We start from the raw sequence: 16,958 nt of genomic DNA on the forward strand, positions 1-16,958 counted from the left end.
AATGAGCAAAAAATTATAAGCACCCTTTTGAATTCAGACAACTGTCACTTGTGCTCAGGGGCTGGAATGAAAGGTGCATCTTGGGCTAGAGCAGCGTGGTGGCTGCCTGTGCCAACTGCTGGGCTGTCTTCTCTTTTCTTGCACTTTCAGGTCCTTTCTCTTCCCTGTGCATGGGGCCAGGCAGAGAGAAGGTGGTAGTGATGTGCCGGAAGCCTGGGTGTAAGTCTGCCCTGGCCTCTTGCCAGCCCCAGAGCCTCCCTCTCCCTGAGATCTCCCTGGTGTTGGTTGACAGGAAACTGGCTGTCATCCTTTGTTCCTTTGCTCTCCTGGATGAGGTGCCCTTCCTTCCCTCTGTCTGGCATTGCCTCTTAGATCGAGGGTGAGACAAGTGACCAGATGGGATACTTACTTTGAACATTTCAGTTATAACTCTTGAGTTCCACTAACTCTTGAGTTCCACTAATTTGCTTCAGCACTGCTTTTGAAGAAGTTCCATGTTTCATTTGAATATGAGGTGATGAGAAATGACATAATGCTCAAACATGTGTATCACACATGATTAGTATGGAGAAACTACACCTATTCTTTTGGCAAGCCGGTCTCTGACTTCTGCTTTCAAATACATTGATCGTGAATAATACACAAAGTCTGATCAAAGTTAAGAGACTTACAGAACCCAAGCTCTGCAGCCTTTTTATAGCAGAAGTATATATGTTACATGTATTTATCATTCATGTTGAAAGATTTGGAATGTGCTGCATGGACCTTCTGTTTGAGTGTTAGTCCAACTTTCACGCAAGGCATTGTGTTAAATATCTTCTTGTCTTCGGAGTTTAACACAGGGATCTAGAAGGAAAGAAATAGGGGTAAAGAATTGATCTTTTCATTCCTAAGTAAGAGATAGTCCCTGAGATTAAGCAGGAAAAGAGCACTGGCTCTGGAGCTAAGGAGGGTCTGGTCTAGGCCATTGTGGCGGACCAATAGCAACCACTATTACATTTGGACCTGCTGATATTTGAATGTCTCCATGTGACAGATACTATGCTGAGCGTGTTTTCTATAAAAATCCTTTACTGGACAAATAATTACTGAATATTTACTTTTACTGGAGTTTTTCAGAGAAAATAAAATCATGCTTTCATGGGACCTAAACTTCCTCCAATATCCGGGACATCTTGGAGGTGTGATGGTAGAGAGAGAGGAGGATGACTTATAATGAGTGAGTTGTCTTTCCTCATATGCTTTGATGAGGAGAAAGACAAAATGCTTTATCTCAGTGACCCCTCAACCATCCTATGTGTTTGGTTCTGTCGTTTCATTTTAATTGCATTTCCTGAGTTCTGTTCATTCAATTACTTGGGAGCTCATTTCTTTTTCTATTATGTGAAGAAACATGATCATATGCTGCTGGGTCACTCTAATATAGGCCCACTCATGCCAGCACATGCTCATTCAGACACACACATACTCTATGGGGTGAACCGTGGTGGGTGGATTGGAGCACAGTTAGTTCTCACAGGCGGCAAATATTGTAACTGGTCATGCTTAACATAATAGATTTGCCAAAGCAATTTGTATTGAACCCAAATGGCTCCCACCTGTTACCTATTTCTTCCAAATATTTCCTATTTTCTGGTCTTTTTTTTTTTTTTTTAATTTTTTTTTTTTTTTTTTTTTGGTTTTTGGGCCACACCCTGTGACGCTCAGGGGTTACTCCTGGCTATGCGCTCAGAAGTTGCTCCTGGCTTCTTGGGGGACCATATGGGACGCCGGGGGATCGAACCGCGGTCCGTCCTAGGCTAGCGCAGGCAAGGCAGGCACCTTACCTCCAGCGCCACCGCCCGGCCCCCTATTTTCTGGTCTTAAAACTGTTGAGAATTACTACTCCACAGTGATTATACAGTAGGTAGGGTATTTATTTGCCTTGCATGCCACAGACCCAAGTTTTATCCCCAGCACCCCAAATAGTTCCCTGAGCACAGAGCTGGGAGCAAATCCTGAGCACCACCAGGTGTGGTCCAAAAACAAACAAAAACCAAAACATTAAAAAAAAGAGAGTGACCACTCAGCCCAATAGTGTATGACTATATGTAGGTATCCAGACTCATAGGTATTCATAAAAGACAATAAGAGAATCAAATATTATCAACAAGGAATACATTTCTCAATCAAATTAAGCCAGACTTTCAGTGTCTTCACCATCAAGGAGAAAAGATGTGTGATAGAGGTGATATCACCAGGATCCTTTTTCTCCATGATGCCCGCCTTTGCTGTTGGCATCTTTGGCCCCAAAGTTAGCAATCAGGAAAAGTTCTGGGCCTGCTGGCACACTAAAAATTCCTACCTTCAGGGCCTTCTTGTGCAGTTCCTACTGCACAAGAAACTCAGTACACTGAAACTCAGTACTCAGTCTGAGGCTGGGTACTGAGTGTGAGTGCTGAACATTATCCTTGTTAAAAACACAAGTCAATGCACTTGGAGAATCAAGGGGCTTCACCTGGCTGGTGAAACCCAGTGCTAACTGGCCAGCCACACTGCACTGATTTGAGGGAAGGAATTGTAACTTTTCTGAGGGTTGAAAAATGGTAAAAACTTCAAATCTTTCATTTTAGGATAAAAGTGAATAAATACCAATAAACTAATAAGTAATAAATACTAATAGTTGCTAATTGCTAAGTAATGATTAAATAAATAATATACTAGTCTGAGAATAAGTAGCAGTTTATTCAGCCTTGATAGACAAAGGAGCAAACTTTTATGTTCAAAATTAGAGTGATAGAAACTGGCCTAGCTGTGACCTCCTGGGCAGCTTGGCCAGAGGGAAGGCTTCTGTTCCCTCTTAGGGTGGGTGAGTCATGGAGTTTCAGCATCAAAGCTCATCAGTATCTCCCACATTCTGTGAGTTAGATACCCCTTCCTTTTTATATTCTCTCTCCTTTTCTTGGAAGACAGCTATGCTCACCACTATACCACCAACGCAGGTATTCTCTCCTTTTCTTAATGTGTGTATCTACACTTTGGCTCTTTTAAATGGTTCCAGTTTAGCCTACTTTGTGCTCTCTCAGAAACGGCTATTCACTGCTCAGATACTCTTGATCAACTACTACCCAGGCAGATATGGCATCACTACCCATTGCTGACATTTAGAAAACTATATAGAAAAAAGACAGGAGAGTGCTTCCTGGTACACACCACCATGCCAAGGACAAGGAAATAGTTTCCTTTGAATATTTACCTCAGGCACAGGAAATTTAGATCTGGGTGACATATTTCCTTGGTCCTGTTGGAGTGGCAAAGCTGAATGTGAAAGGCTTTAGCTGCTGCTTCTTGAAGCCAGGTATAACCACCTGGGGATCCTACTTAGGATCCACCTAGTATAGCCACTAAAATTGTGGATATGCAAGAGCCCTTGCTTAACTGAGTATAGGCTTAGCATGCTGCTTTTGCCTTTTAAGTGCATATGCCTAAATGCTATAAGACATTATAAATTTCTCTCCAGAGAGCAGCCTCCTGCTAAAATAGAATCTTAAGTATGGTTGATGCTTAAACAATATTTTTCATTTCTTGGCATTCACTGCCTGTGTCCCAATCTTTTTTTACAGGAGATTGGAGACAGTAAACTTGTGCCCAGAGTACCCATAATAAGTTTTTTGTAGTCAGAGTGAAATAAGTGATATAAAAAATTCCCATTATGGCTGTATTCATTTTTTTTGACACACCCCATGGGGCTCGGGGCTTACTTCTGGATCTGCTCAGGGATCTCTCCGGGTGGTATATCAAAGACCATGGGCAGTGCTTGTATCAACCTGGGATCAGCTCTGTGCAAAGCAAGCACCATAAACCTGTACTGTCTTTCTGGACACCCTCCCTTTTTGAATTTTAAATAATGAATTTTTTCAAAGTGCATAATTTATATGATAGGAATTTTTTTTTTTAAAACAATAGGTACCTTGACACTGAAGAGTCTTCGCTTCCAAGTTTAAGAATGAAGTGGTTTATTGTGGCTGAATTAGAAGCCTCTTAAATTCTACCCTAAGGATAGTGCCATACTTCACAATTGATGTCTAAACACTTTAATTACCATTGCTGGATGAGTTTTAGACAAACTATGATATACACTGACTAAGACATGTTGAGTCACCATTTCTAATGATTTCTGCTTTACTCAATAGGAGCTAAACCCTGGTCAAATATCATGGAAATCCTGGAGGAAAAAGATGGGGTCGACACTGAGCTGCTGGTTTATGCAATGACTTTAGTGAACAAGGTTGGTTGATGCTTATTACAGTTGTGTTCCCTGCCTCTCTAATCTCACCCTCCAGATAAGGTTGAATCTCAACACCTGGCATTTATTGTGATTGTGACTTTATTTTCTGCCCCCTAGTTTGTTGCGGTTTATTATAACTGTACCAAGATTTTATATATATAAAAATTGGAAAAATATGACCAAGAGTCACCTCATGTAGTCCAGAGAAAACATATCCACCTACACTTGGGTGAGAGCTAGTGGACCCATATAAGGCCTGAATTTCCTATGTGCTTATATACTTGGGTCTTACTAAAATAAAGCTAGGGAAATTTATGACACCATTTTTCTTTTTTTTTTAATTAGCTGTTTCCTTGAAAAGTGTTTTATATTTTATTCCTTTTTTTTTTTTTTTACGGAAGTCACAGCTTCAGATCTCAGGGCTTACTCCTGACTCTGTATTCTTGGATCACTTCTGATGGTGCTAAAGGCATCATATCTTAGGTTTGGAATTGATCTGGTTTAGGCTGCATGCAAGACAAATGCCCTATCTGTTGTAATTACTATCTATTTGGTCCAACCAAAAAAAAATTTTTTAAGATGATCAGTCAAGTTGTCAAGAGATGGTAAAAGGATCATGGTGATTGCCTTGCAAAGAGCCAAACCCACTTCAAACTCAGTATCATATGGTCCCTCAGCATCATTGGGTGAAGCCCTTGAGCCTTTTCATACCACTAGGTGTAGGCCTAGAGGACCCCAAGCACTGCTGGGATGGCCTAGGTAATACCTGGCACTACAGGGCTCAAGCTGCATTATGTCCTTGCCCCCCCCATTGAATTACACACCCGATTGATAAAATTTTCTGGGAGGGACCCCAATATCCACTCCTGGTGTACCTGTACCTGTTGGGAAGGTCTAAAAAAGAAATGTTACTCAATAAGTCAAATAAAATCATTTTGAAGTCACAAACAAATGATGGAACACCAAATTTTGGTAGCTGGAAGTTAGGAAGAAATTTTGGGAGTCATTTTGATTTCCATCCTCCTTTGGGGAGGATGTGTTCATCCCAGCAAGAAAAGGGAGCTGTCTTAAGGATCCAGTTGAATAGGTTCAGTGCCACATAGCAATACTTAGATGAGAAAAAACAATGGTTGAAGACTAATTGATCTCTGATGAAAATTAATTTTAATAAGACCCAACAAAGATAGTGTTAAATAATAGAAAGATTCCAAAGGAAAGGACTTAAATCACTGCATAAAACTCTGAAATGTCTAATTTTGAAAATAAATATCAACACACTGGGGGAAAGTTTGTAGGGGGAAAATAGGGTAAAAATGAGACTATTCAACTATTTTAGGAACTCAGTAGAAAACAAACTTCATGAGCCTGTTCAGATGAAAATCAGATGCAGTAAAACTTGGAGTCATTTTCCTTGGTCTCTCTGGGTAGGGATTGAATTTTGTGGAGACGACCTGGGAGGTGATGATCCCCAGCCCTGCCCTTATGGAATCCAATCCTAAGAATTCTGAGTTTCATTGTTTAGATCTCTTCACAAGTTTATTTAGCAGTATGAAGATAATTATATATGCTGTTTCATGAATGAGGCCATTTATTTTCTATTATTCTCAGTCAACTGACAATATAAGAAATGCTGAATTCAGCAAAAATATAGTTTTCACTTGGAGAGTATTTTCCCTACTTTTATCACTACTTTCTTTGGATGTGGCAAAAGGTGCCATGCTCTGGTGTGGGCACAGTGCTGTTAGCTCCAGCCAGGACCCAGAGCCCTCTGACCTCTGGGAATCACACAGCATCTGATGACCAGGAATTATCACTGGTCCTTTCTCCTCGGGTACTTCTGTCTCACCTTTCTAGTTCTAGCCCAGGGACATTTGGGTAGGTCCTGAGGACATGGCTCTGAATGGCATCTTTTCCTCAGAAAGGGTCCACCAGTCTACTGGCACTCCTGCTGGGCTTGTGTTTAATCACTTTTAGTAAATTGATAAAAATGTCTGAAGTACCAAACCGGACAGTACATTGAACCATTTACATGGATGTAAAAGAATTTAGATTCTGAAATCAGGAAAATGATGGCATTGTTTTTCTATCATTTCATTCAACAGAGGAGTACTAATCAATGAAATTCAAAAAATAAACATTTTCATAGCTAGAAAAACAAAGATGTTAAATCCTAAATTAAAATTTAGGTCTGAAATCAATTCTCTTTGTTAAAAGGAACATTTGTGGACCACTCCATCATTCTTTCTGGCCTCCTAATATGATAAGAGGATCTGAGGAAACATGATAAAGCCACTGCTTCCAGCCTCACCCCCTACTCCCATCTGCTGCAGTTAGAGTGAAATATCTCTATGCAGCAGAAATACCCACCATGGACAACCCATCACCCGCCCCCCTAAGAAGCACCTTGTAAGGAGCTGTTCTCATGGATGCTTAGTACCTTCAGGGAGGGGAGGTGCAGGGAACAACAGAACAAGGAGCAGGGCCAGGAATTCTGCCTTGGTGGTTGCATTTATTTTTATGATGAAATCTCTTTGCTATATTGCTGCAGGAAGGAGTTTTTTCAGCTGACTTCTCAACCACCCAACGATGAAGCTTGGCTCCATCTGCCACAGTCGCCTTTCTGTAGTTTTGGTGGCCACTAGTGGTATGGGGGTATCTCTCTCACTAGGTTTTGTCATTTCAAAAATGCCCCAGAGAAGCACGTAAAATATCACCCTCTAAGGCTGGCTTCTCTCTCAGGCCACCTTGAAATTTATCCTTGTCACGGTGGCTTCTTTGTGCTGCTGTCCTATTCTGTGGCAGAGATCTCATGGTTAACTATAATTTTCCCTGTCAAAAGTGATTTGGAGGCCGGAGAGATAGCATGGAGGTAGGGCATTTGCTTTGCATGCAGAAGGACGGTGTATTGAATCCTGGTGTCCCATATGCTCCCCTGAGCTTGCCAGGAGTGATTTCTGAGCGTAGAGCCAGGAGTAACCCCTGAACGCTGCCGGGTGTGACCCAAAAACAAAAACAAAAAAAGTGATTTGGGTTCTTTCCAGACTCAAGCTTTGATGAACAATTCTGTTATGAACATCTGTATGCAGATTTGGCCACACTTTTGTTGTTGTTGTTTTGTTTTGGGGCTATGGCCAGTGGTGCTCAGGGGTTACTTCTTGCTCTGTACTCAAAAATTATTCCTGGCAGATTCAGGGGGACCCTATAAAATTCCAGGGATCAAACCCTTTGGCTGCATGCAAACACCCTGTCCTCTGTCTTATTTCTCTGGTCCCCTGGCCACACTGGTTTGATCCCACAAGAAAGATTTAGTGGGATTAGTGAAAATCTAGGAAGAATTTTATTTCTTTGTTTTTCTGCACTTGGTTATAGAGGTTTTTTTTTTTTTTTCTTAATCTGAGAGAAGTCTCTAGAGAGTGTCCTTGTCTGGATCCTGGGCAAGACCAAGTGAGGGATGGTCATCGGAGTACACGTTGCTTAGTGGCCAGCTTCCATGTCATAGACATTTGTCCCCCCAGATTTGTGGGAATAGCTTTCTCCTTTGTAAAAGCAGGTGACTTAGCAGTAAGGTGTCTGGGAAGGGATAGGAGGATGGGCCCCAGGGAGAAGCAGAAACATGGAAAACGAGCCATGCGTGTCCAACAATCACCCCAAAACAGATGGATGTGTGTTTCTGGGAGGAGCTGTCCTGGCCACCAGGGGGAAAGAAGCAGATTGTGGCAGAAAGCCACTTTTGCAGCCACATGGGAAAAGTGATGGCAGGCAGGCCTGGCTCCAGCCACATTGTACAGTGGAGATGACAAATGCCTCTCCACAGCCTCCATCCTGGGCCCACTACAGCGCTGGGGCTTCCTGAGTCTGTTTTGTCCTCTGGATCTAATTGTTCTAAAAGCATTTATGATAATTCACACCACCCTGCAAGAGCTGGGCTTGCTGAAGCAATGGAAGCATTTGATTTATGAATTTTACCCCTAGAATCTTCTGAGAAAAAGACCCTCAGTTGATTTTCAACAAAGAGAGAAGGGGAGAGGAAGGGAGTGGAGTGGGGGAAATCAGGGGTTGCCCTGGGTTTCTCTGCTCCAGCTGCCCACATTGCTGTGTAGATGGGTACAGGTCTAGCATTAGCATGTGACTTGCCCATGTTTCTCACACTGCGACTTTGACAGTATCAGTGGTGCATAGGGCGCCTCCAGTCCTCAGCCCTGTCTGGACCTGCTGACGCCATCGCTCTCTCCTCATCTTTTAACAAATTGCAGAGCTGACATGACCCTGTAAGGCTGGTGGTATTTGAAATCTCTGAATGGGGGTGTTCACTCTTCAGTGTTGGGGCTGCCAGAGAACTCTTGTTGCCTGTGAACACAACAGTAGTGACTTCCCACCAGCCCCTTGCTAGCATGTCACTCACATTTGGTCCTTAGAGGTAAACCACTATTTGGAACAGCTTGTAATGGATTTGACATCCTGTTCTGTGTTCTTGCTGAGCCTTAGGTTAAATAAGCTCTGGCAATCTAGAGATATTTCATAAGGCTGAGCACAGACTTTGCACACAGGAGGCCCAGGTTCAATCCCTGGCACAACATGGTTTCCCAGTACTTGTCTGAGTGTGACTCTAAAAGGGACAGGTTGTAAAGAATCCCTGTATCCTTTTCTTTCTTTCTTTCTTTCTTTCTTTCTTTCTTTCTTTCTTTCTTTCTTTCTTTCTTTCTTTCTTTCTTTCTTTCTTTCTTTCTTTCTTTCTTTCTTTCTTCTTCTTTCTTTCTTTCATTTCTTTCTTTCTTTCTTTCTTTCTTTCTTTCTTTTTTCTTTCTTTCTTCTTTCTTTCTTTCTTTCTTTCTTCTTTCTTTCCTTTCTTTCCTTTCTTTCTTTCTTTCTTTCCTTTCTTTTCTTTCTTTCTTTCTTTCTTTCTTTCTTTCTTTCTTTCTTTTTCTTTCTTTTCTTCCTTTCCTTTCTTCCTTCTCTTTCTTTCTTTCTTCTCTTCTTTCTCTTCCTTTCTTTCTCTTCTTTCCTTTCTTTCTTTCTTTCTCTCTTTCTTTCTTCTTTTTCTTTTCTTCCTTCCTTCCTTTCCTTCCTTCCTTCCTTCCTTTCTTTCTTTCTTTCTTTCTTTCTTTCTTTCTTTCTTTCTTTCTTTCTTTCTTTCTTTCTTTCTTTCTTTCTTTCTTTCTTTCTTTCTTTCTTTCTTTCTTTTCTTTCTTTCTTTCTTTCTTTCTTTCTTTCTTTCTTTCTTTCTTTCTTTCTTTCTTTCTTTCTTCTTTCTTTTCTTCCTTCCTTCCTTCCTTCCTTCCTTCCTTCCTTCCTTCCTTCCTTCCTTTCTTTCTTTCTTTCTTTCTTTCTTTCTTTCTTTCTTTCTTTCTTTCTTTCTTTCTTTCTTTACTTTCTTTCTTTCTTTCTTTCTTTCTTCTTTCTTTTCTTCCTTCCTTCCTTCCTTCCTTCCTTCCTTCCTTCCTTCCTTCCTTCCTTCCTTCCTTCCTTCCTTCCTTCCTTCCTTCCTTCCTTCCTTTCTTTCTTTCTTTCTTTCTTTCTTTCTTTCTTTCTTTCTTTCTTTCTTTCTTTCTTTCTTTTCTTTCTTAGCTCAGCAGTGAATTGCATCCTCTTTACATTTTTCTTTAACATATGAATAACCTCCAAGTAGAAGTTCTAGAAAAGTTGAGTGAGATATTCCATGTTTAAAGTGTTCACCTTTTTCCTTTGCAGGCAACTCACTCTATTTAGAATGGTTTTGAGATCTTATTAGAGCTCTTAGAAATGCAAAGAGAGTGAAATCACAGGGCTTGAAGACTCAGGTCTGAGACACCAGACTTTGAAAAAGGCATGGATGTGGGAGCAGAAGAGAGGGCCAGCACCCTTGAATGGTTCTATTGCAGATCTTCAGCCACTCGCCTTATGGCAGGCAAACTCCTGCCTCCCCAGGGTTGTCTCCCTCATTTAGAAGACTAGAGATTTGGAAATAATGCCCATCAACCACCTTTCTTTTCTGAGCAGAGGTTAGAAAAGGTCTGAGATACCACCCTTCTATTTTTTTTAAAGGCCAGAATTCAAAACAAAACATTAGCATTTTCTTTCTAGGGTTGAAAGAAAAAAATTTTTTTCTTGTTGCTTTGAAAAGTTCCATATTGTCTAATTTTTATAGACCTTAAGGGAAGACCCACAAATGGAGATAAAGGAATCATTAAATTGCCGTGACTCTGGCTGCTAGTTGGTTGATGTTAGCAGGAGTTCCTAATCACTGTTAGTTTTATATTGTCATGTAACAAATTACTACATATTAGTAGCTTAAAACAATATACATTTGTTCTCTCAGATTTCCAAGGGTGGGGTCCAGGCAGCCTCCTGGCTGGCTGGCTCCTCTGCTCCAGGTCAACAAAGAAAAGGTAGGGACTCCTCTGAGGCTCCAGACCTTCTCTCAAACCTCTGGTCATTAGGAAAGTGCAATTCAGTACCCACAGGACTCACAGTGACTTGCTACTTCTCCAGAGTCAACAGGGTACACTTCACTAGTCTCTGAGTTCAGGAAAGCTTAAGGCCTCTTTAAATGTAATTTAAATGTAATTCAGGCCTACTAGCCAAATCTCCCCATTTAGTAACTCAAAATCAACTCATTGGGGCCTTAATGAACTCTGCAAATATCCTTTATCTTTTCTATGGAGCATAACAGTCATGCTTGTTTCTCCCCAGAGTAAAGAAGAATTGTTTGGCCCCTTTATACTAGAGTGGTTACTTGGGATTCATTCTGTTTTCTACTCTTAAAGTTTTCCCTCCAATGATCTTCATATATGTTTTGCTTTGTTTGACAGCAGAGATAACTGTGGCTGTTTGCTGCCACACAACATGCTTCTATAGACTTGAAACAGTCCCATAAGAGACACCCATACCCTCTTCTTTCTCCATGCAGACATTGTCAGGATTGCCAGACCAAGATTCCTTCTACGATGTGGTGGACTGCTTGGAGGAGCTAGGCATCGCAGCTGTGTCCCAGAGGCACTTGAATAAGAAAGGAACTGACCTGGACTTGGTGGAGCAGTTGAATATTTATGAGGTAACAGAATGTGGGTAAGGTATTATACAACTTTGACTAATATCAAAGGCTAAGAACAGACATGTTGTAGACCCCTGTTTCTGGGTGTGGTATCCATTTGTCCTGGGAACTTGTCTGAAATACAAGTTCTCAGGCCTATCTCAGTCTACTGAGGGTGGCCCCTGTATGCTGTGTTGTGCAGAAAATTCTGAGTATATTGGATTATTTTAATACTTTTGGTTATTACAAAAATATGGTTTTCTATGTGGGCATTACACTAGATCTGAGTGATTGATCATAAGATACCTTTTTTTTTGATTGTTTGTCTGAACAAGTCCTAGATTGTTTTTTAAGTGACTGCACCATCTTATATCCCACCTGTTTCAATTTACCCACATCCTTAGCAGTGTTTGCAATGTTTTGAAATAATAGCCATCCCACTGAGTCTTCAGTACTATACATTGTGTTTTTTTTGGGGGGCCACACCCTGTGACACTAGATCCTGGCTTAAGGAATCATATGGGACACTGGGGATAGAACCCAGGTTCATCCTGGGTCAACCGCATGCAAGGCAAATGCCCTGCCACTGCTCTATCATTCCAGCCCCACATTGTGGATTTAATCTGCTCTTTACATTGTGCTTTTTCCTGATGACTAATAATGTTGAATTCCCATTATGCTTACTGGCCTTTTGTATATTTTGTGAGAACTGTCTATTCAAATCTTTTATTTTCAAGTTGGGTTGTTTCATTATATTTCATTAAAAAATGAAAGAATTTTTATATAGATATGTGTGTATATCACATACTTGAATAGCGAAGAAGATATACATGTTTAATATGTTTTCTTCACTTTATGATGTAGTGTTATTCTGTTTTTGACCTAATAAATCTAATCCATGATAATATATTAATATTTTCTTTTATACACATGAAAATAATATGTAGTTATTGAATAATACCTGGAACATACCAAAAACTATAAGAAAAATTTCACCACAGAAATTTGTTGCCCATTTTTGGTGTATGTTGTTTGTTCTTAACTATGGAGAGTTTATGTTCAGTGCTGTATATGGAATGTTTATTAATAAACACATTGGAACCACTTTCCTTATTGAATTTTTAAGTCTACTCATAAATAATATTGTTTTTGTGTTTGTATCTTATATGTGATTGGTTCTTTGGCACTGTATATGTGGTACCTGAAGCACCACTAGGAGCAATTCTCAAATACAGATATAGGAGTAGCCCCAAGAATAAGTTGGTTGTGCTTGTGACCCTCAGACAAAATCAATTGAAAATGTAAACTGTATTGTAGGAATTCTATTTGACACTAGTTCAATTCTTGAATCAGATTGATCTTTCCCTCATCTATATATTCTCTCTTCCTTTTATCTGTCCTTTTTGATTTTTTTTTATTTTGTTTTTTGGTCCACATTCAGTGATGCTTGGGGTTTACTTCTGGCTCTGCACTCAGATATCGTTCCTGGCTTGGGGACCATAAGGGACACTGGGGGATCATACTAAGGTCCATCCTGGGTCAGCTGCATGCAAGGCAAACACCCTACAGCTGTGCTATCGCTCTTGCTCCTCCTTTTTTGTTCTTTACAAGCATAACTATTATCAAAGGATTATGAAAATGACAATGCCACTCTTGTATATTGCCACTGTACAAAAATTCTGGACAACTATGTTTATGGATATCTCCAGGTCACCTTGGTGATCCTTCTCAGTGTCCTCCTCCAGAGGACACTTCCTTTTGGTGTTGGGAATTTCTTCTCAGTTTGCCCCACAGTCCATGTGGCCTGCACCAAAAGAACCCAGCCCACCCGAGAGTGGATATTTCCTGAAATTTCTGCCAAGAAAATGGATTCCTACCTCTGTGCCTGCTCATAATTCTGTATTTCATTCATTCATTCATTCATTCATTCATTCATTGTTTACTCTATGTCCATACACTGCTGGAGTTGAAAAGTACACTGATAAAAGATCTGTGCCTACCCCGAGTGAAATTCCATTCTGTAGCCTGACATAATCTGGTATCTGTCAGCTAAGTGTGAGGGACACAGAAGGAAGAGCATTAATTCTGGCCACAAGACCCCCAAAGTTAGAATGACCTTCAACCAGTGCTAAATGAGTTCTTTATAGCCTCTCATGGCAAAACAAAACTCTTGTACACCTGTTCACTTCTCTTCAAGAGCAGAGTCTACTAAGTTAGAAACCTGGAGCTATCCTGCACTTCTTTCTCATTCCTCTGCACCCACACTTAGAGGTCTGCTGTAGGAAATGATATGTGTCTCTTTGTCCCCATGCTTTTGGCCCTTTTTGATTTTTGTCTGGATGACTGTAATGTCTTCTCATGCATTTTTTTTTCTTGGTGAATTTGTTCATTCAACATGATATCATTTAGAACCTATTAGTGTGTCAAGCAAAAGACCAGGCCCCTGGGATTTAGCAGCAAATGGCCAAATAGTGACTGTGCCCTAAGAAAGCAGCTAATTTGGGGCTGGAGAGATAGCATGGAGGTAAGACATTTGCCTTTCATGCAGAAGGTCATTGGTTTGAATCCCGGCATTCCATATGGTCCCCAAGCCTGCCAGGAGCAATTTCTGAGCATGGAACCAGGAGTGACCCCTGAGAATGCCGGGTGTGACCTAAAACCAAAAAAAAAAAAAAAAAAAAAGAAAGAAAAAGAAAAAAGAAAGCAGCTATTCTGAAGGATACGGATACAGACCATGACTCAGTATGAGAAAGAGCTGAAGTTAACATATTTCTATAGAAAAGACCAAAGATCAGATGGGGGCAAAGAAGACCTGTCCAATTGATCATCTAAAGGAAGTGGTATATGGAGGCACCATAGAGGAGCTTATGTCTGACTGACTTATTCTTGATTTATGTCAAAATAAAATCCTGTGATTTCTGCATCCTAAAACAGGGTGACTCTCCTGAAAATCTGATCTGACAATGTCATTCTTCTGTTGATAAGAACACTCAATAATTAGTGAATGCGTGAATGAAGGAAAATCTTCTTGTGGCCATCAGGATGAAGGCTAAAGTCCTTGAATAGGTAGAAAGTTTACCCAGTCTGTGATTTTCTGCCTCATGAACTGATCTTTAGCCATTTTCATCTTCTCCTCTTTTTTAAATATGAAAGGCTTGTCTTTGGGGATCTTTCTTCTAATCATCTTCTTTTTTTTTTTTTTTTTTACCTGTAAGTGTTCCTCTTTTTTATGCTGCACCTGGCAAAAATCTCAAAATACTGCAGACACCATCTCAGATAGCTCCTGCATGAGGCTCTGTCCCATGCTTTGCTGATGACTGATGACAGCATCACTTGTCAGAGTTCACATCTCAGATAGATGAACCTGTGAAAGGACTTCCCAATTTCTCTCTAAGCTACTCGATAGTATGGTTTGCCCCACATCCTAAACCCAGGGCCTAGACAGCAGTTCAGGTGCAGAAACTCAACCTTGATTAGATCTCTGATAATACATGATTTCCTAGTGTTTCTGGGTGTACTTCTGTGGCTATCTGGCACTTGAGGGCACATCCTTGGTCCCTTGCATTGAAACATTAGCCCTTGGGTGTCCTGAGCACTGTTTGAACCTTTTCCTCCAATAAAGAGAAAAGAATAAGCCCAGGGATCAGCCACTCAGCTTTCAGTCAAACAGAAAATAACTTTAGTTAAGTGCTTAAATAAAGGTCTCTTTTAAATATCACACATTTTATGGTAATATTTGCTAAATGCTGCATTGAAGGAAAGGCATAAATTAATCAGAAAACACAGTTACCTCAAAGAGAAGGTGCTCTGAATAATGACTCAGGTGACAAGTTAGGACTCTAATAACAAGCTAGAGTTTGGATTTATATTTCTTTCCAAAAATTAAATACTTTAATTAATTAAAGTATCAGGCAACTAAATTCAGCATCTTCAAGGTAATAGGAAGGTTATAATCAGAACCAATATTTTTCTCACAAAAGACTGTAGTTTTTTTTCAAGCAATTAGAGAGAAGTTGGTTGGGCTTCTAGAATTCTTCCTAATTGTAGAAGACGTCTGGTGACCATATGTACTGGGCTTTCTGGGGACAGCTCCGATTCCATGAAATCTAATTTCATTTTAGAAGAGTGATTTAATCCATGATTAATTATACACATTTCCATTGTTAAAGCTGCACATGATTTTTCAAATACATAAATTCATAAATCAAAATGAAAAACCTTTTGTCAGATATGCATTCTAAAATTTGATTCCAAAACTGCTTTTCTAGCAATGAAAAATATGATTGTGGGAATCTCTAGGGTAGCACTTTAAAAACCAGCTATGATCATGTTTGTAATTATGGTGCTTAAATATATTTATATAAAAAAAACAATAATTAGGGCTGGAAAAATAGCACAGCAGTAGGGTGTTTGCCTTGCACACAGCCAATCCAGGACAGATGGTGGTTCGAATCCCAGCATTCCACATAGTCCCTGAGCCAGCCAGGAGTGATTTCTGAGCACAGAACCAGGAGTAACCCCCAAGTGCCACAGGGTGTGATCCAAAAAAACAAACTAACAAAAAAGTTATAACTAAAAGAAAATAATAAAATAAGTCAATATCTTTAATTTTTTTCTTGTTTAAGATGACATATGTTCATTGGTTAACTTTTGCAAAACAAAATATTCCAAAACCCAATGACCAAAAACAGCGATCGTTGCTTCTGATTTTCTGGAGCAGAAATTTGAACCTTTTTCTACTGAGATTGCGATGCAGCTGCATTTAAGTGATAGTTTTACAATGGCTGGATGACCTAACATGGGTCTTTGCTTTAAGGTTTAGCAATTGTCTGGGTTATTTAGCTGAATAGTGTATACTTCTTCACACAGTAGCACCATTTTCGAAGGGTGAATCCAAACTTCTCAAACTTCTGAAAATGTTTTGTCTCCTGAGGTCATATTTGACCAAAGGGCACATGAAAAATTCCTAGAATTAGAAAAAAGAATTGCCTTCACTACGTAAAGATGACTAGCTGTCACGTATATAAATAGTTATATAACACTATAAAGTGTAAGAAGTATTAGCAGTTTTTGAACCCTATCAAAAATGTTCAAATCATTATGTATTCAGTGAAATTGAGAAATTATTTTAGGTGGGAGATTTATGGTTATGAGTTTTAGAAACTGTATCTTTCTCAGATAAGTTAGGAGATAATATGACCTAAAGTTTGCACAAAAATATTTTAGATTTTAGGGTTAAGTTTGGGTTGGTATAGGTCTAAGATTAGGGATGTAAATAGAGATATGATTCCGATGGTCAAGTTGAGAATGAAACCAAAGATTATTTTTAATATTAAATTTTGATTAACTGGTAGGATTAGGTCAAAGAGGTCAAGATTTTCATTAGCATTAGGGTGAGATTAGAATAAATTTAAGGTTAGGATTAGGAATACTGATAGACATAAGGTTTGTGCTTGGATTTTTGCTATTTATAGGAAGAGTGATAGGCTCTGGTTGAAGTTAAGAATGAAGGCTATGGGGCCGAAGTTGGTAGCACAAGTGGTAAGGTGTCTGCCTTGCATGCGCTAGCCTAGGATGGACCGAAGTTCGATCCCTGGTGTCCCATATGGTCCCCCAAGCCAGGAGCAATTTCTGAGTGCATAGGCAGGAGTAACCCCTGAACATCACTGGGTGTGGCCCCAA

General features: G+C 39.9%; 2 protein-coding genes across 4 annotated transcripts in view; one reads left to right on the forward strand and one right to left on the reverse strand.

Annotated features, from left to right (window-relative positions):
* RPRD1A (regulation of nuclear pre-mRNA domain containing 1A) overlaps positions 1-16,958 on the reverse strand; it is a 1,137,547-nt gene that overhangs the window by 555,451 nt on the left and 565,138 nt on the right. The window lies entirely within an intron of this gene.
* FHOD3 (formin homology 2 domain containing 3) overlaps positions 1-16,958 on the forward strand; it is a 514,974-nt gene that overhangs the window by 323,305 nt on the left and 174,711 nt on the right. For both annotated transcript variants that reach the window (XM_049769642.1, XM_049769643.1), the window contains exons 8-9: positions 4,173-4,267; positions 11,154-11,297. In XM_049769642.1, the coding sequence (XP_049625599.1) occupies positions 4,173-4,267; positions 11,154-11,297 (239 nt within the window). The remainder of the gene's footprint in view (positions 1-4,172; positions 4,268-11,153; positions 11,298-16,958) is intronic.

The sequence above is a fragment of the Suncus etruscus genome, chromosome 3 (assembly GCF_024139225.1).
Source record: "Suncus etruscus isolate mSunEtr1 chromosome 3, mSunEtr1.pri.cur, whole genome shotgun sequence".
Classification (NCBI taxonomy): Eukaryota; Metazoa; Chordata; class Mammalia; order Eulipotyphla; family Soricidae; genus Suncus; species Suncus etruscus.